At 34.3% G+C, this 21508-nt stretch overlaps 1 protein-coding gene across 2 annotated transcripts in view; it reads left to right on the plus strand.

The window, feature by feature from the left end:
• The window catches only part of grin2ca (glutamate receptor, ionotropic, N-methyl D-aspartate 2Ca), a 113823-nt gene that overhangs the window by 65440 nt on the left and 26875 nt on the right, over positions 1–21508 (plus strand). For both annotated transcript variants that reach the window (XM_051105392.1, XM_051105401.1), the window contains 3 exons: positions 1838–2436; positions 10291–10405; positions 20437–20648. In XM_051105392.1, coding sequence (XP_050961349.1) covers positions 1838–2436; positions 10291–10405; positions 20437–20648 — 926 coding nt within the window. The remainder of the gene's footprint in view (positions 1–1837; positions 2437–10290; positions 10406–20436; positions 20649–21508) is intronic.

The following is a 21508-nucleotide window of genomic DNA, read 5'->3' on the forward strand; positions in this document are numbered from 1 at the left end:
ATATTAAAGAATGTGATTATGGGCTATAGGCAATGACTTTTTAATTGCCATATAAAGATTTTATTGTAACCTCATTTGCAGGGTGTGCTTGATTTTGTGCCACTTTAAGCACAATTAAAGAACATTTATAAAATAAATAGTTATGGCTCCATAATTTCATTGGATGACCTGTATTCAAAGTTATTTTGAACAGTCGATACACAGAAGACACCTGCGACTGAATATCATTTGGATTCAATATTATTGAACAAAGTTATGGTGTTATTTATTTAAATGATGATTATTATATTAATATAAAATTATAGTAAATTTAATATAAATATTTAGTAGTTAGGATGCTATAGTAATATGTAATAGTTGTTATATTTAAATATTTAATACTATTAATACTACAATAAAAGTACAACAACAACAACAATAATAATAATAATAAAAATATTATTATTAGTAGTAGTAGTACATATAATAATAAAATGTTTTATATTTTACATATTATCATTTATCATAATATTAATTTATAATTTATGAATATAAAAATATATATAAAATATACAAATTTAAATTTATTTATACATGTATAATTTATAATTAATTATGTTATGTTGTTATTTATTTAGATGATGATAACAAAGATGATTACGTTAAATACTATAAAACAATAGTAAATATACTAAGAATTTATTTGCTATATTATTATATATAAATATATATTCATATATATAAATTAATAATAATAATAACAATAATAGAAGTAGTAGTAGATATATTATAAAATGTTTCATTATATTAAAATGTTTCATTTACATTATATTATATATTATATTACATTATATTATTACATTATAAATAATTTATCCTTTAGTATTTATGTATATTTGTAATAATTATGTTGTTTTTTTATTTAGGTGATGATGATGACAAAAATGATTATTATGTTAAAAATACTATAAAATGATAGCAAATATATTAATTTTATATGCTATATTTCATAAATGTAAATTTATAAAAAAGAAAAATAATAATAACAACAGTAATATTAGCAGTAGTAGTACATAATAATTAAAACATGTTTTATATTTTATTATATTTCATTTTATTATTATAGTAATTTATCACTGACATTTATGTATAATAATTATGTAATGTTATTTATTTAGATGATGATGACTATGATTATATTAAAAAATACTATAAAATGATAGTAAATATATTCATATTTAATTTATATGCTCTAGTTATTATTTTTTAATATATATTCATATGTATACAGTTATAATAATAATAACAATAATATTAGTAGTGGTAGTACATATAATTATTTTAGTTTTATTTAGTTTTATACATTATAATAATTTATCATTTATATTTATATTTATCATTTATATTTATATATATATATATATATATTATATGCATTTATAATAATAACATTAATAGCAGCAACAACAATTATTAGTTGTATTTGTAGTTGTGTGAGGAGTATTACATACTATTATAAAAGCTTTAATATTTTATAAATTATAATAATTATATTATATATAATAAACAATTAAGTTATATTATTATAAGTTATATTGTATTATATTAATTAATAATTATATTAATATTTATTACATTAGTAAAAATAGTTATTAAAATATAATTTTAATACTTTTCATATTTTATAAATGAAGTAATAATGCTAATAATAAAACAATATTTTAATATTATAATTTAACCAAGTTATTAACACACACACAAACAGTGATGTATTACAATACAATAATAACTGAATTACACACAGTTAATAATATTTAATAAAGTGAAGTGATGTCTCACTTTGCTGTCTTTCTCTCAGGGTGACGGTTCTACCTTTCTCCAGCTGGGCTCCTCCATCGAGCAGCAGATCAACGGGATGTTCAAGGTGATGGAGGAGTACAACTGGGACAGTTTTGTGGTGGTGACCAGCATGTACCCGGGCTACGACACCTATGTGGACTACATCCACTCCTTCATTGACACGTCTTACTTCCTCTGGGAGTTGCAGGACATCTTGACGTTTGACATGTCGGCCGACGGCATGAACGACCTCCGTGCCCGCCGCTTACTTCAGCAGATCGACGCGCAGGTGCTGCTGGTGTACTGCTCGCACGACGAGGCCCAGTACCTCTTCAGCATGGCCAGGGAAGTGGGTTTGGTGGGTCCGGGGTACATCTGGTTTATCCCCAGCCTTGCGGTGGGAAACCCCAATATGCCTCCCCCAGACAGCTTCCCCGTTGGATTGATCAGCATTATCACCGATCGCTGGAAGATGAGCTTGAGAAACAGGGTCAGGGATGGTGTGGCCATCGTGGTGAAAGGAGTGGAGAGCTTCCGCAAGCAGAGGGGCTTTATTCCCGATGGACACATGGACTGTCAGAGTCCGGTGCGGCCATCCGCCAATGACACTCTCTACAGGTGGGTGCTCAGAGCTTTTTTTTGGTGCTGCTAGTGGTTGAGATATTATCCTTAAAGTGATAGTTCACCCAAAAATTAAAATTCTGTCATCATGAACTTTCATCATGTCATTCCAAACCTGTATGACTCAATTTCTTCTGTGGAATTGGAAAGAAGATATTCTAAAGAATGTTGGTAAGCAAACAGTTCCAGTTCCAGTGTATGTTTTTGCCCATATGTTGTTTGGTTACCAGCATTATTTAAAATCTTCTTTCATGTGCTGCAGAAGAAATAAATGCATACTAGTTTGGAAAAGCATGAGGGGGGTACATTAAAACAAAATGTTTTTTTTGGGGGGTGAATTATCCCTTTAAGATTTATAAATTCAGAAACTAGGGATGCAATGATGTTAAAATTCTGGTCTATAATGGTAATTATTTTCATGTTATGGCTGATAAAAAAAAAAAGTTATACTATTTTGTCTGAATAAAATAATAATAATATCCAATAAATAAATTAATTAATTATATGATAATTATATTTTAACATAATTATGTTATTCAATTTATAGATAGATAGATGGATAGGTAGATAATATTTATTATATTTAGACTATTTTGTGTAAATAATAATAAATAAAAACAAAAAAGATAATATTAATTGTTTTGTTTGAATAATAATAATACCTAATAAAATGATTCATGTATAAATAATGATTAATTTAATCATTAATTCATTATTAATAATAATTTTTTAATAATACTAATTTAATTTAATTATTATTTAATATTAATAATGCAATAACAGTATTTTGATGTATTTATTGTTATCAAATGTAATTTAATAATTGTTGTGTATATATATATATATATATATATATATATATATATGTAATTGAATAACATAGTTATGTTGAAATGCAATAATATTATAAATAATATTAATAATAATAATATTATAATATTAAATTGTATTATCATATAATTCTGGTCTATAATGGTAATTATTTTCATGTTATGGCTGATTTTTTAATACCATTTTTAATTGTAAGTGTTTTTAAATCAATCGATCATTATTTATACATGAATAATTTTACTGGATATTATTATTATTTTATTCAGATAAAAATGGTATTAAAAAATCAGCCATAACATGAAAATAATTACCATTATAGACCAGAATTTTTATATCATTGCATCCTTAATAAAAAGCACAAAAACAAAATTGATTTAAGAATCAATATAATATATACAATGGATATGAAAAATTTTACATTTGCTAATGATTGCATTAAACTGTGTTAATAAATTGTAAGTGTTTTTAAAGATTAGCTTTTAAGTCAGCTTTGGATAATGGCTGAGGTAATCTAAATGTAAATAGGAAAAATTAACACAAATATTGGATACCAATAAATTAAAAGTATTTAATACTGGAAAATAATCAATATGGTAAAGATATATTGTACACCCCTATTAAAAACAACAGTAGGAGCTTTGTCCACACATTTATTGGTATTTTGACATAACAAAGTCCTTTTCTGTAGTGCAAGGAGCGATATACTTAAAGTCTATCAAAATAGGTAATAGAAATTAAGTAAGTAATAGAACACAAAATCCATCAGAAATAAAATGAAATTTCATTGGACTTTGATTTGGGATGCACTAATCCTAATATAGTTGGAACACTAAGTAAATTCGGATGCAGCCATGGTATTTTGGACAACAGATGGAGGATGTTGAGAAATCATGTACATGTACAAATGTGCCATGTTATGAAATACAAAATAAGGTTACAGAAACTCCCAAGAACCTTTGGATTTACCTGACCCAACCGGATCACGTAAGCAGAATTAAGGTGGATGAATATAAAGTGACAGGAAAGTTTGAACTTCTGCCAGCAGTTTTCTGTTGCAGGGCCAAAAAGCAGGGTGCTCACTTTGCTGCACATTGCCCAGTCTGTGCCATCCGGATTTAGATACAGGGATCAGAGCGAAGATATAACGTGTGATGTGCCCTTTCTTGCCAGGGCTGCCCAAAAGAGCAATCTGGTGCCATCTGTGCCAGGGAACACAACAAATCCTATTTCGTCAGAAAATGTTTTAATCATCCAATGGGGGCCAGAGTTTGAGCGGCCGAGGCAGAGAAAGGTGCTCTGTGTTTGGTGCAGCCCAAGGTCACTGGGTTGTAAATCACATGGGAAATCTGTAAATGTGTGTGTGTATTGCTATAAAATACCACAGGTGGGTTTTATACCATTATCAAAAGAGTTAAGCTTCTTCATGTCGTTCCCAACATGTATACTGATACATAAAAAGATTTTTTGTAGAATCTTTGAATGAAAGTTCAGACAGTGCAAAAATCCTATTTGTTTCAAATGCTTTTGTTTCATTTTCAAGTTAAAATATTTCATTAAAACAATACGCATGTGCTGTACTTGAGAAGTGACACTGCATAAAATATTAAAACTTATGAATATATTTTGTCTTAGTGCACTGGCAAATTAGAGGAATAGCTAACAAAAATTAACATTTGCTGAAAATGTACTTACCTTCAGGCCATCCAAGATGTATATGAGTTTATTTCTTCATCAGATTTGGAGAAGTTTAGCATTATATCACTTGCACACCAATGAATACACTGCAGTGAATGGGTGCCGTCAGAATGAGAATCCAAACAGCTGATAAAGACATCACAATTAGTAATCCACACCACTCCAGTCCATCAATTAAACATCTTTTGAAATGAAAAGCTGTTCCTTTAAGGCTTGTATAAACAAGTCTCAATATTTTATGCTGTTGCTTCTCAGGTAAATTTATCTTGTTTAAAAAATTTCAGGAAATGCCAAACTCAAAATCAGTTGTGTGTTGATTCTCCCCCCAAAGCACTATATGAGTTGCTATGCCTATGTAGAATGTTTAAAGTCAGTTACAATGAGGCTACATGACAGTTAGCGTACAGTCTCAGAAAGCAGTTGTCTTTGTAGACAGTGAGGCAGCTCACTAGGCTTTGTTCATTAGCTTAGCAACATGCTAATCCAAATTCTATGAAATCAGATTTGAGTTGATTCTCCCTCAAAACTCTATTTTAGTCGCTTCCTATGTAGAGCATTCTAAATCATTTATATATGAGGCTACATAACACACAGGCAAACTCCACCCTCCTTAAACATATTGCTAAAACCAGTCAAAAAACCCTTTTTTTTTTTAAATTTATTTTTGGCGTTTTTATGCCTTTGTTTGGATAGAACAAGTGTAGATGGACAGGAAGCGAAGTGGGAGAGAGAGAAGGGGGTGGGATCGGGAAAGGTCCACGAGCTGGGATTCGAACTCAGGTCGCCCGCAGCGCGATCCACTATATGTCGCTAACCACAAGGCTATTTCCGTCAACCTCTATCAGAATTTTAAACATGTTTTAAAGTGCATGATTTTAGCGTGATAGACAAGATAATCAAAACCAAACAGATGTTTTTTAGCAAAGTGTCTGAGGTATGAGATGTAAAGGCACAGTCCTGTTCTGGAAAAGCGGGGCGGGGAGCAGCAGCTCATTTGCATTTAAAAAGACATGCACGATAACAGTGTGTTTCTGCTTCCACTTAAAATAGGCATTTTCAAAATGAAATAATAAATGATCTGTGGGGTATTTTGAGCTGAAACTTCACAGATGCATTCTGGGGACACCTGAGATTTATTACATCTTATAAAAAGGGACATAATACGTCACCTTTAAAGGGGTTTTGACAACTTCTTCAGCTGCTCAGGTTGCTCTTTGTGGTCTAACTATTTAAGACCAGCAGAACACTAGCTTAGCCAGGCTGGGAGACCAGCTTAGGTGGCTTAAACCAGCACTGTCCAAGCTGCTGCCTTTTAGGCAGTGAGGCAGCTCTCTAGATTTTGGAACAGAGCTGTTCACATGAACATTCCCATAGTAGCATGACTTTTTGACAATATAATCTTGCTTTTCAGAAAATTTATTTTCTCGTTACTCATTCAGTTTTAGGGCATACAGATAAAATGCCACTGAAAGAGTCACCCTCATTATTGATTGGCCGTTTTTAATTAAGTCTGATTTTAATGCTCTTGCGATTAAGTCATTTTACCTGCTAATGAGATTAGCGCAGATTATCAGATTACGCTGGCTTTTCACACAGATGACACTTGAGCGTGCCCATAATACTCAGGGGGCTTTCATCACCTCCGCTGGGATGCTGTATGTGTATGTGTGTGTGTGAGGGGTATAGATGAGACAAGGCTGTCCAATATCCCACCCACAGCAAGTCCGAATTATGTTGCACGATGAATTATGTGGCTGCAATTATCTGATTTATTAATGCTTTGTGCATAAAGCAAATGTTCTCAATAACGTGAGCCGTGATGCAATGTTCAGTATCAAAAGTGTATCAGAGCGCTAATTGAGTTTGTTCTGATGATGTATTCCACTTGATCTGAGGCGCTGGTAAACTTGAGTGCCAGTGCCAGTTTGGTTTGTATCATGATGAGAAATTGCACTTCTGATGTCTCTAATGGAGAGAATTCAAAAGATGTACTATTCAGTTTATGACCAAATATAAAAGACAAAAGCTAAAATCGTCAATTCAAATTCTACTGAGACAGACAAAATATAACACAAACCACAAAATCTGTCTGGAGAACAAACAGAGGAACAAGAAATGAGCTGGAGAATTATGCAGGTAACAATGTTTACAAATGGATTTTAGCTGTTTGCCTTTGCAAAACACACTGCCAAGATGCTAGGATGTTGCCAGGGTGTTGCTATATGCTTGCTAAGATGTTCTGAGTGAGTTTTAGCACATTGCTGCTATACGTTTGCTAGAGTGCTCTGTATGGTCGCTAGCCATTTTCATATAGGCCCAGATCAAAAGAATAAGTTCTATGTTGTTTGAAATTGCTAGGGGTTTATAGGAGTTTTTGTTTTGTTGTTGTGTGGTTGATAAATTGTGCTGCATGTTTTCTTGGTGTATTCTTATTAGCCCAAATTAAAAAGATCCACCTCTAGATTTGGTTCAGTTCAATATATTTCTATTTTTGCACCAACTTTATTGTTTAGTGGGTTAAAAGTCAGATAATTTAGAAAAGTCAACAAGGTATATAAATTATACCATTATCAATTACATTCTTACATGCTGTATTTCTCTTAATGATTTTTCAAACCCCTACAGTTTGGCATACTACGTAATAGATGCGTTTTAATTTTGATGGTGGGATATGTGATCATCAGAGGCGTTTCCTCAGAGGAGGCAAGGGAGGCAGTGTCTCCTCAAAATATTGGATCAGAAAAACATTTGTAGTACAAAAATAAAAAAAAGAAGAAAACATGATCTGTGGGAGTTTTGAGTCAGTAATCAGCTTGGTGAAATCTAAAGTAAATCTCATTGTCTGTGACCAGTATTTACAGAGCTTTGATCACTGATGATCAGAAAAAAAAAATAGTTGATGAATTGATGATTATATCTGGCTTTAATAAATAGAATAATGATCACAATGTTAAAGTAAAAATATTAACTAGAATTGTTTTTCTTTGTCTGATAAAGTGATGTTCATTTAACTAAGAAAATATGACTGGGACATGAATTTACATTTGATTTAAAAAAAAAAAAATGAGACTTTGCCCCCTCATTTCAGAACACCACTGCACACCAATGGTGAACATGTGATCAGGTTCTGCTCAATGCTAAGGTCTATTCCTGCATTTGGAAGCAGCTTGATGTGGATGGTTCCAGTGGAGTGTCCTCTGGGAGACTGAGGTGGATGCGCTGGCATGGTTTTGGTGTTTTCTGTAGCTGTGGGAATTTGTTTCAGCAGAATAGGTTTGCAAAGTTGCAAAGCCCATGAGTAATTACCAGGATGTTGTGAAACCAAGAGAGGCAAAAATAAATAAATAAATAAATAAAAACTTTCTTAAAAAAAGTGTCTTGAAAACTTGTACACACAACAGAGTCTGAATAGACTGTGCTGTGTTGTTAGGATGTTCCGAAGTGGTTTATAGTGTGTTTGCAGTTGCTAGCATGTTCTGTGTAGTTTTAGTGTGTTACTATTCAGTTTGCTACGATGTTCGGAATGGTTCTTGTGTGTTGCTATGCAGTTGCCAGTGTATTGTAGGAGGTTTTTAGGGCATTGTTGTGTGGTTGCTAAGTAGGGGTATACGAAATTGGCAGAAATTATATTTTTGTTTTTTTTTTTTGTTTGTTTTTTTTTACGATAATGATAAGCAATATTTTGTTGAGTGTGTGTGTTTTCGCTGGTATCATGGCTGGTTTAAGCTTGTCATGGGTAAATAAATAAATAGGATACTGATGGCGGCAATCCCCCGTCTTAATGAGTGAATTATTGAATCATTAATTCAAACAGTTTGTTCAAAACAGCTGATTCATTTACAAACAAAGTAAGTGACTGTCTTTATAAATGGATTATTGAATCATTGACTCAAATGATTCATTCAAAAACAGATTCATTTAAGAATCAAATACCACAATGTTGTTCTGACGTCATCCTGCTCTGGCTCTTGGAAGTATTTTAATTAGCGAAACAGAAAAAAACAGAAAATATTGTGTCTAAAATCTAACTCAGTCAACATTAACATAACATTTTTGAACTATTGTATAAAGTTAATATCACATACTCTTGCTTGTGTGCTACATATATATATATATATATATATAAACACAAATGGATTTTTTTTGCATTCAGAACTTGAATTATGTTTTTTTAACATCCTGATTTCATGACGAAAACATACCCAAACAAGACGTGAAATACGTAGCACCACGTGTTTTGTGACACATTCAATGTGAAATGTCCACTTAGTGGCACTAAAGAGTGTTCGCTTTTGTCCCCAGAACAGATGAACATACATATGGTACGTTTTATGTGACGTTGGTTTTGTACGTGTCACCACAGTTCTGACTTGAAATGTTCATTGAGTGTATCTATAACTCTAATGCTCTGTGACATTTTAAAATAGCATCCCATCTGCATTACACCTAAACCGATAGTATGATTAAAAGCGAATGTGGTGTAAAAAACGCAATCGCAAACATGCCGTTTTGGCTTGTTTTTCAGTCTCTCATCTTTCAGCTCTTTCATCATTAGTCATGTTTTTAACGGGATTCGTACCCAAGGATTCAAGTCCAATTATGTGCCGGCTGAGCTACTGAGCATGCTTGTTACGCCTGGAAAGCGAAACATATGGACCTGTAATCATAACGGTGTATGAAAACGATTACAAGTGCTCGCTGTTTTACCACCTCTAGTGTTAATTTCTGTGAAAACTGCAGCGATATGTACTTATTGGTACGTATCTCGTGTCTTGCGAAAACGTTCCAACAGCTACATTTTCGTCATAAGACCAGGTTCCTTTTTAACTACACTGTTAAAAAAAAAACACAATTTGTTGAGTCAACTTAATTTGTTACCCCGCTGCCCTAAAATTTTAAGGTCAGTCAACTCAAATAAGTTTAGTCAACTTGAAATGTTAAGTTGTACTAAATGACAACTTTGATATTTGAGTTGACTAACAAAAAATTTGGTTTGTTAAACTTAAAAGCTGGGCTTGTTACCCAGCTGCCTTAAAATTTTAAGTTGAATGAACTCAAATATCTAAGTTGTCACTGAATACAGCTTAACATTTCAAGTTGACTAAACTTTTTTGAGTTGACTGAACTTAACATTTTAAGGCAGCCGGGTAACAAATTATTTTAAGTTGACGCAACAAATTGTTTTTTACAGTGTACATTCTGATCACACAGTGAATTGTTTTGGACCCTCAAGACCTAACATCTTTCTTTCATTCTTTTTTACTCATATGCTTGAATCAAAATGACATGATGTTAATATAAACATTTGTCTGACTGTTTTCACAGGCATATGCTTAATGTGTCCTGGGAGAACACTGACTTCTCCTTCAACAGTGATGGATATCTAGTCAACCCCTCCATGATCATAATCACTCTGGACCGCGGGAGACAGTGGGATAAGGTACGAATGTTTTTTGCCCGTGAAACTATGAAACATTTCATTTTCTTCTACCATATTCTGTTCAAAAGGTTGCACTTCCAAAGGTGTCATCAATTTTAATGCGCGTCCGCAGGTTTCATTGCCTTCAGGCTAGTTGTGAGTCAAAATGCCATAGATAAATAGCACATACACCTTAGCGTCATTAGTTTGAAAAGCGTCAACTTTCACTTTTTATGTTCAGAGAATGGAAATGGAAAATGTCCTATTAAACATTTATGTTTTTACCAGAGCTAGATGACATTGTCTGTGCACTGTCTGGTTTTACGAGCAAACCATTCTCAGATGCACTGCGCTTTTATAGTGGTCACCATGAATAATAGCACATCCATGGGTGACATTAGGGGGGCAGTTGGACCTAGATGGTTAGTCATGGAATCCCCAATGTCAGCCCCGCTGCTATTGGAGCCCAGGCCTGGATGTATGTGGGTACTAGACTGTGCTAAATACCCTTAAACAAAAGCAAAAGGAGTTGAAGATCTGGCAAACTATCCAACGTGTTTTGCAGCGTTGAACAGTGTAGCCAATCACAGACATATGTTGATTTCATGAACGTAATGGCCAGTTAGAAACGTTTTAGTTTGTCAGAATTCACTCACCTCTGAAAGCGCCGGATCGGATTTTAAGTGCAGTTTTGCGTGATTGTGAATCATCTCATGCGATGTGTAGTTCAGAGAGCTTCATTGATTATAAGGGAACTTTGTGAGATCGTGATGAATAACGATGAGTGACGCTTTGTAGTAGTGATAAAGGAAGCGCGCTTTGTGCACTTTCTATATAGGCTACACTGTAAAAAACAAAAAAACAAAATTTGTTGAGTCAGCTTAAAATAATTTGTTACCAAATAAGTTTAGTCAACTTGAAATGTTAAATTGTACTGAGTAACAACTTAGATATTTGTTTTTGTTAAACTTAACAGATGGATAAGTAACTCAGCTGCCTTAAAATTTTAAGTTGAATCAACTCAAATATCTAAGTTGTATAATTTAACATTTCAAGTTGAATAAACTTTTTTTGAGTTGATTGAACTTAAAATGTTAAGGCAGCCAGGTAACAAAATATTTTAAGTTGACTCAATAAATTGTTTTTTACAGTGTATAATCCATTCAGAATTTGTATGAAACTTTCGTTTTTCGGACACATACACGCTGCAATGTTTCGGGAATGACATCCGCATATTTATGCTGGATTAATTCTCGAAATGGCAGTGACAACCAAAGCTGAACGGGACAAAAAAATATATATGAGAGCAGCCTCAGTGATTTAATTCTGGAACCGGTCCTTGCCAAACTTACATATACAGCGCGCGTCCTGGGCAAGATCTAGTTTACGGACCAAAAGCGTGTGTAAACTTAATTGAGATCGGGACATATCAACCGTAGCCTAATTTTTCATTTCCAGTAATGGACATTAATTAGAAAGTTCAGGAATGAATGGTATGCGATTTATGACAGTCTGAAAACTGATGTTTTTTTTTGGGTTTTTTTCCTTACGTGTCTCACCTTTAGTAACAACAAATCAAAATGGATACATTTCAAATGACACGGGAAAAATACATGGAAAACTTAAATGACTTCCCCCCCCCCGACTCAATAGTCAAATGTCGCCCATGAGCACATCCATACGTTTCACTCCATCCTCACACATCAGCGATACATATTGAAACAGCCTGCCCCAATTCATTCATGGAAATATGCACAAAAAACATTTCAAAGTGACTTCTTTCATGCAACCCCAACACTGTTTACACAGGCAGTGGGAAAGGTGCCCGAAAAGACTGTTTGTTTTGGTTCAGGGCCTCAAAAAACTGCGTCCAGCAGTCTTTAAGCAATTACTCGCTATTGATATTTTCTTCAGGTTGGACTCGGTTCATATTGGGTGTGGAATCTTGCCCAAAGCGTCCTGGCAGAGGCCACGCATTTTTTCTTTATCCCCTCCAGGTGGAGTTATATCAGGAATTGAGAGTGATGCAATGCTGGTCTGGATCACCACAGAGAGAGAAAGCCATAAAAAATGGAACAAAGCTCCAAATGAGATGTCGGCCATTCTGATTTGGCATCAGACACATGAACACATGCAGACAGCTGTAATCTGATGCTTTCTGCTTTTTAAAACAAGGTGGAATCTCATGACAATGGGATTCTGTCACTTTTTACACTGATGAGATGTTGATACAGAGCTAGCAAGAGCATGTTTTTCAAAACATCCAAAAATGTATGTTCCTTTTAGGTTAATTGGCATACATGCACCAATAAATAACATCCTCCCAGTGGAAAATTGGAAAACCTGCTCTTTCATAACTCAGGAGACATAGTGAACTTAGTTTAAATATCAGCTTTATGTCTAGCATGAAATCTCAGAATTATGGAAGCCCATTTCTACCACTGAATAAAAAATGAAAAAGGTAATTGCCACTTTCTATCTCGTTTTTCTCAGAATTGTGTGATATAAACACAATTGTGAGTTATAAAGTCAGAATTGCGGGATATAAACTCACAGTTGCTAGTTATAAAGTGAAAATTGCAAGATATTAACTCATTGTGTAATATAAAAATCAGAATTGCGATAAACTCAGTTGCAATTTATGAAGTCAGAATTGCTGATATAAACTCACAATTATGAATTTCTCAGAATTGTGTGATATGAAGTCAGAATTGCCAATTATAAATTTGCAAGTGCAAGATAAAAAACTTGCAACTATGACTTTTTTCTCAGAATTGTGTGAGATAAAGTCAGAATTGTATGATATAAACTTGTAACTGTAAGTTATAAAATCAGAATTGCAAGATAAACTTGCAACTATTGCAACTTTTTTCTCAGAATTGTGATATAAAGTCAGAATTGCCAGTTATAAACTTGCCATTGCAACATAAAAACTTGCAACTATGACTTTTTTCTCAGAATTGTGTGAGATAAAGTCAGAATTGCAAGTTCTAAATTCAAAATGGCAAGTTATAGTTAGAATTGTGGGATACAAAAAGTTACATTTTTTCACTGGCAGAAACGAGCTTCCATACAGAAGTTTCTCAGTAGAGATGAAAATGTAGATCCTGGTCTCATGAAAATGCATATCAGTAGCATGTTTTCCTGTTTCTTTTTGGTGTGCTATTCATTTGTTAAAATTGACTTTGGCATGCATCCACAGTGTTGGGAAAAGTTACTTTTAAAAGTAATGCATTACAATATTGTGTTACTTCCTTAAAAAAGTAACTAATTATGTTACTTAGTTACGTTTTATGGAAAGTAATGCGTTACGTTACTTTTGCGTTACTTTTTAAATCTGGATAGGGCTTGCTTGTTTGTTTTTAATATAAAAAGTTCTATTTTTGTCAAATGTAAAAGCCCTTTTACACTAAAAGCCTAAGGCTGAAGGAAAAGTACATTTACGTAGAACGCAGAAGAAGAAAGTTCAACACTTTTCAGCAATACAAAAAAAGAACAAATGTTAGTTTTTCTAGAGTAATTTTTGCTTATTAGTATGGTTGAATTGTTTATCGAAGGTCAGCAGCAAAGACACTGGTTAATAAAATGAGATTAAATACTAAAAAGGATATTTGCATTATTTAACATTTAATTATTGCAGGTTTGTGTCATATTCTGAGTTGCATTTCACTGTTTTTATTTGTTTTGAGAAATACTGAATCTGTTTTTTGTAAGATGAATTAATGAATGTTCACATTTCACATCTTACTCCTGATATCTCTCAACATGGGCACAGGAGAGCTTTCAAACTATAAATGGGAAAAAAGTAACTGGCGTTACTTATTTGAAAAAGTAACTCAGATATTTTTAAGTAATGAGTTACTTTACTAGTTACTTGAAAAAAGCAATCGGATTACGTAACTCTCGTTACTTGTAATGTGTTACCCCCAACACTGGATATGCATGTGTTTGACATGCATATAATATGCAGTTTCAGTGTGCATATTATACCCATCTACCCTACACCCCTAATCCTACCCATTGCGTATCATACGTCAAAGTCAATTTCTGCATATAAATAGTAGCCTATGCTAAATAGAAACAGAAAATTATACTATTGATAGGCACTTTCATGAGATCGGGTAACAACCCCTGAAGTAGACAGACTCCATTTGCATTAATTCATGTGATTTGAGGAGATGAGAGGTGAGGTAGTGTGATTTATATAGTGTCATTTCTAATCACTGATGCTTTGACTCTGAGTAAAGCGAAAGGCTAAAATATATGAGTACCGGTACTGTGTACCGATGCATACCGGCCCACTTCAAGCACTGCTTATAAAGCACATATTAATGCCTTATTCTGCATGATGATTAATAGTTAATTAACTGGTCTGCAAACTAAAGTGTGACCAACTTTATTGAAGACTGTGCCAGTCGCTCTTTTTTATTGGGGGCCGAAGCTTTCAAGCTTCTAAAAAGGATTATAAAGAATCATAAAAGTAGTCCATGTAATCTGTGCACTGAAGTATGGTAGCTTTGTTTGAAAAATAGACTGAAATTTAAGTAGGTTTTCACTGATAATTTTCACTCCAGTGAGCTGTTAAAGGAGAAGTCCACTTCCAGAACAACAATTCACAAATAATTTACTCACCCCCTTGTCATCCAAGATGTTCATGTTTTTTTGAGGAAAACATTTCAGCATTTTTCTCCATATAATGGACTGATATGGTGCCCCGATTTTGAACTTCCAAAATGCAGTTTAAATGCGGCTTCAAACGATCCCAAATGCAGTTGTAAACGATCCCAGCCGAGAAAGAAGGGTCTTATGTAGCATAACGATCAGTTATTTTAATAAAAAGAATACAATTTGTATACTTTTTAATGTCAAGCGCTCGTCTTGTCTCACTCTGCTTGGACTGTTTTTTTTTCCGGTTCAGTACAGTTAGGGTGTGTCGAAAAACTCCCGTCTCTTGTTCTCCCTCAACTGCAAAATCATCCTATATCGCTGTTTTACCTTTTTTGTTGAGGGTGTTTGATCTTCTTTGCATGTTCACGTTGCAAAGACTGGGTCAGTACTAGAAAATGCGATTGGAGTTTTTCGACATGCGCTAACTGTCTTCAGTCAGAATACACAGAGTTCAGGGAGAGAAAGGCAAGATGAGCGTTTGAGATTAAAAAGCATTTAAATTGTATTTTTAATGAAAATAACCAATCGTTTCGCTAGATGAGACCCGTTTACAACTGCATTTGGGATCGTTTGAAGCTGCATTTAAACTGCATTTTGGAAGTTCAAAATCAAGGCACCATATCAGTCCATTATATGGAGAAAAATGCTGAAATGTTTTCCTCAAAAAACATAATTTCTTTACGACTGAAGAAAGAAAGACATGAACATCTTAGATGACAAGGGGGTGAGTACATTATATGTAAATCTTTGTTTTGGAAGTGGACTTCTCCTTTAACATCGGTTCATTGGATCAGTGAGCTGTACTCAAAAACCAGATTTAACCAGAGTTCAGATGATTCTGAACCAGCTTTTATGACACCGATCAACTGATTCTTTGAAAAAAATCGGACTTAAAAAAATGATTCACTGACAAATCAGAAATCGCTATTTCTCTCATTTCTCACACCTGGGCGGATGCTAATGGTTTTTAGTAAATGAAGCCGTAGATTGTTCACACAAAGCTATCCTGTGGCTTTAGAAGTTGTATGGACTACTTTAATGATAATTTAAAGGAGAAGTCCACTTCCAAAACAAAGATTCACATATAATGTACACATATAATGTACTCACCCCCTTGTCATCTAAGATGTTTATCTCTTTCTTTCTTCAGTCGTAAAGAAATTATGTTTTTTGAGGAAAACATTTCTGCATTTTTCTCCATATAATGGACTGATATGGTGCCCTGATTTTGAACTTCCAAAATGCAGTTTAAATGCGGCTTCAAACGATCCCAAATGCGGTTGCAAACGATCCCAGCCAAGGAAGAAGGGTCTTATCTATCGAAACAATGGGTTATTTTCATTTAAAAAAATACAATTTAAATACTTTTTAATCTCAAACGCTCGTCTTGCCATTCTCTCCCTGAACTCTGTGTATTCTGGCTCAAGACAGTTAGGGTATGTCGAAAAACTCCAATCGTATTTTCTCCCTCAACTTCAAAAATCATTTCAAAGTCATCCTGCATCACTGTAGAAGTACTGACCCAGTCTTTGGAATGTGAACATGCAAAGAAGATCAAACACCCTTAACAAAAAAGGTAAAACAGCGATATAGGACGATTTTGAAGTTGAGGGAGAACATGAGATGGGAATTTTTCGACATACCCTAACTGTCACGAACCGGAACAAAAACAGTCCAGGCAGAGTAAGACAATACGAGTGTTTGACATTAAAAAGTATATAAATGTTAAGACCCTTCTTCCTCAACTGGTGTCATTTACAGTCGTATTTGGGATTGTTTGAAGCTGCATTTAAACTGCATTTTGGAAGTTCAAAATCGGGGCACCATATGTTTTCCTCAAAGAACATAATTTCTTTATGACTGAAGAAAGAAAGACATCTTGGATAACAAGGGGGTGAGTAAATTATTTGTAATTTGTTGTTTTGGAAGTAGACTTTTCCTTTAATGAAGCTTTTGCATCGTTTCGGAAGCTTTAAAACTCTGGTTCCCTATTGAAAGTGCATGGGCATCAGTTTTTCTCCTTTTGTGTCCCACGGAAAAAGAAAGTTGTACGTGTTCAAAACGACATGAAGGTGAGTGAATGATGACAGAGTTTTCATTTTTCTGTGAACTCCTCCTTTAACAGATATTTCTCCCTTTGTGATGCAGTCACACCAGCTTTGTTATCTACTGTCTTTGAGTCTGATAAACAAAGAGTGAGGTTTTTCACTTTCTTCAAAGAATGAGGCCTCTTTTATCCTGCTCATGTATTCACAAGGAGTCTTGGTGCATGATGACAGCAGGCATGATGAACTTCTTTTGATGAAATGGATCGTCTCTCTGTGTTGTACACGTGACTCTCTCAGTTCTCGTTGACGATCTGTCTCTCATGGTAAAGTCCATTGTCCCTTGCCTCAGGTGGGAGATATACAACTCTTATCTATGGCTGTTTTGCACATCTATTTCAGCAGCGGGCTGAAAGAGTGCTTTTCCATTCCAGGCCTCTTTGCTTTGCTGATGTAATTTACTGTGTAGGTAATTTATTAGGCAGCAAGACTGTACTTTTCAAACAGAGTGAGGCTGAAGGCCGGTGATAACTCTTTCCTTATGACTTCACTAGTGTCATCTTCCAATGACACCTTTTTGTCTAAGGTGCCCTCAGGTGTGAGAGGGGAGAACATTAAGGAGTAGACACCAAACGTTGGCCTCGCTTCATTCGCTGTACTGTGATCTAGAGCAGGGGTTTTCAACTTTGGCCTGCGACATCCATTTTCCTGCAGAGTTTAGCTCCAACCCTAATCAAACACACCTGAACAAGTTAATCAAGGTCGATAGGATCACTAAAAAGTAACAGGCTGGTGAGTTTGATCAAGGTTGGAGCTGGTAACCAGCACTAATATAACTGTTACACTATAGGTTAAGTACCTAATACTGTGTTATTCAAGACTATCATAACTAGCAGTATAAACAACTTTATCATCACTAATACAATGATAACCAGCACTATGACAATTGACAGTGTCATAACTCGCGTTATAATATGTATTATGAAAAAGTATAAATGCCTTTATGATTACTTGCAGTATAACAAACTTTATGATTACTAGAAGTAAGATAATCAGCAATACGATAACTGACATTCTCATAACTAGCTCTGTGATGATCAATACTATGATAACTAGCAGTATAAACAACTTTATGGTTACTAGAAGTAAGATAATCAGCAATATGATAATTGATATTATCATAACTACAGTAGCACTGTGATAATCAACACTATAAAAAAAACAGCTTTATGATTACTAGCACTGTGAAAACTGACATTATCCTAACTACTGTAGCTCTGTGGTAATCAATACTATGATAACAAGCAGTATAAATTACTTTATGATTACTGGCACTATCATAGCTAGCATAACTTGTAAATAACTAAAATAACTTGTAAATTTATTCTTAACTAGTACTGTGATATTCAGGACTATCATAACTAGCAGTATAAGCAACTTTATGATTACTAGTACAATGATAACCAGCACTTCGACAGGTGACATTATCATAACTAGCATTGTAATAAGTACTACTGTATGAAAAAGTATAAATGCCTTAATGATTACCAGCACCGTGATAACCAATACTATCATAACTAGCTCTGTGATGATCAGTACTATGATAACTAGCAGTATTAACAACTTTATGATTACTAGAAGTATGTTAATCAGCAATATGATAATTGACATTATCATAACTACAGTAGTGCTGTGATTTTCAACATAAAACAGATTTATGATTGCTAGCACTGTGATAACCAACATTATCATAACTAGCTCTGTGGTAATCAGCACTATGATAACAAGCAGTATACATTGCTTTATGATTACTAGTGCAATGATAACCAGCACTAAAATATACACATTACACTGTTTTAACTAGTACTGTGATATTCAAGACTATCACAACTAGCAGTATTTTAGCACTGTGATAACTGACAGTATCATAACTAGTACTGTTATAATCAGTGCTATAGCAGTATAAACAACTTTACTAGAAGTATGATAATCAGCATAACTGACATCATAACTGCTGTAGGATAATCTATACTAGCATTATAGACAACTGTATGCATTATTATCATATTATAAGTATGATAATCAGCGATATGATAACTGACAGTATCATAACTAGGTCTGTGGTAATCAATACCATGATAACTAGCAGTATAAACAACTTTATGGTCATCAATACTGTGATAATCAGCACTAAGATAACTGTTACACTGTCTTAGCTAGTACTGTGATATTCAAGACTATCATAATAACTACCAGTATATATGATTACTAGCACCATGATAACTGACACTATCATAACTAGTACTATTACACTCTGATTTTATGCTGTGATAACCGACATTATGATAATGATCACACAGTTCTTATTAGCACTATGATCATTTACGTTATAACCAACACTGTGATAACCATCACTACAACCACCTCTCTGTTATCACTGATAGCAATGATCAGGCTGGTACTGTTTCATTTCATGCATTTAGATTAGGCTCACTGAAGCAGGCAGCATTTATTATTGTAATTAAGTGTTGCATTGCTAACCAGCTCTATGTTTGGATATAAGGACTATCATTATCCCAAAGAACTGTACATTATTTAACTGCTTTTTATGAGTTAGCACAACATACGCATTTGTCAGAAAATAAACTACACGTGGGATTCCAGTCAGGGACCGATTTCACAGTGGATGACTAAGTGTGGACAGTCTCTTGCTTAATAAAAACAGTAATTAGTTTCACTCAGTGGTTTTGAGTTTTCCCTGAGCTGCGGTCTACATGTTGATGAAAGGTGCTAGCCGATATATTACAATTTGTCTATATTGCTAAGCACCATAAAATCTAATGAATATAATTATCACACAAAGATTACTTGCATCCGAACTAATAAAGCGTAACCGTCAGAAAGTGCTGACTCGGAGATCTGCATCAGCTTGAAGTCATTTAAATACAGCCTTGCTTACATTTCCTTGATTAGGTTGAAATAGAAGTTCTCCTTTTGTATATGGCACGTTTCTCATGGGTCCTGTCTTTGCCCTAACACGACTAACAGTGATGTGTGTTAAGCCCGTTCAAGAGGAAATTAACAAAAGCTTCTAATTCTGCACAATGAATACATAACAACCCAAGTGTAAACAGAGCAAACAGAGAAAAATGAAGATAAATAACAGTCCCTCAAGTCCTTTATTTTGCATATTTGGATAGTTACAATGCATAACATAAAGAGGAGAAAAAAAGTTTTGGATTTCTGCCTTTGTTTTATGAGTGTGAGCTATTTATTTGTAAAACCCTGGCAATAAATTCAACAGCTTTAAGCATATTAAAATCTTTCTCTTTTTCACAGGTGGGGACTTATGAGTCTGGTATCCTGCAGATGAGGTACCCTGTCTGGCCACGTTATGGGACCTTCCTGGAGCCCGTGTCTGATAACCGTCACTTGACAGTGGCCACACTGGAGGAAAGGCCTTTTGTGATTGTAGAAGCTGTGGATCCTGTTACTGGCACCTGCCTCAGTAACACCGTCCCCTGCAGACGCCAGTCAAACAAGACAGAAACGTAAGTAACTGTGTCTTGGTCTTCATAATGCTTAACATTAAGTTGTCATTAATTACTCCCTCATGTCATTCCAAACCTGTAAGACCTTCATTCATCTTCAGAACACAAATTCAAGGCCCAGAAAGGTAGGAGGACATCATTAAAATAGTCCGTGGGACATCAGTGGTTCATTCGTAATGTTATAAAGCTACGAGAATATATTTTTGTGTGGAAAGAACACAAAAATAGCAACTTTATTCAACAATTTCTTCTCTCCCATGTCAGTCTTTTGTTTTCTTTGCACACAAAATATCCTCATATCTGCATAAATTACAGTTGAACCACTGATGTCACATGGAATATTTTATTGATGTCCTTACTACCTTTCTGGGCCTTGTACATGTCAGTTGTGTTGCTGTCTGTGCAGGGTCAGAAAGCTCTCGGATATCATTAAAATATCTTAATTTGTGTTCTGAAAATGAATGAAGGTCTTACTGCACTTTGCCAGTGATAAGCAAAATACCCAGAAGCCCCTTTGGTAACCTTGTCCAATCAGAAGCTGCAGTGGTCATTATCAGCTAAACACAGAGCAGAGTGAACTCCTGACAAGCATGCTTGAGCACTTTATCAATGGATAATTAAGGAGACCTGGGCTCGCCTTAAGGGATGGAGTCTTTATAAAGAGTCTTTTTTACTGAACAGAATGAGAAAATGTGACTGTCTTTGTTGCACTTCTGTTGGATATCATTCTGCTTGCAGATGGTCAGGTGGTGTTGTTATTTTAAGATGCCAGAATTTTGCAATAATGAATTAGATGAAACAATATGAGACAGATGTCAACATAGAAAAGGGAAACAATATAGTATGTCTGGAAATATAGA

The sequence above is a fragment of the Labeo rohita genome, chromosome 3 (assembly GCF_022985175.1).
Source record: "Labeo rohita strain BAU-BD-2019 chromosome 3, IGBB_LRoh.1.0, whole genome shotgun sequence".
Classification (NCBI taxonomy): Eukaryota; Metazoa; Chordata; class Actinopteri; order Cypriniformes; family Cyprinidae; genus Labeo; species Labeo rohita.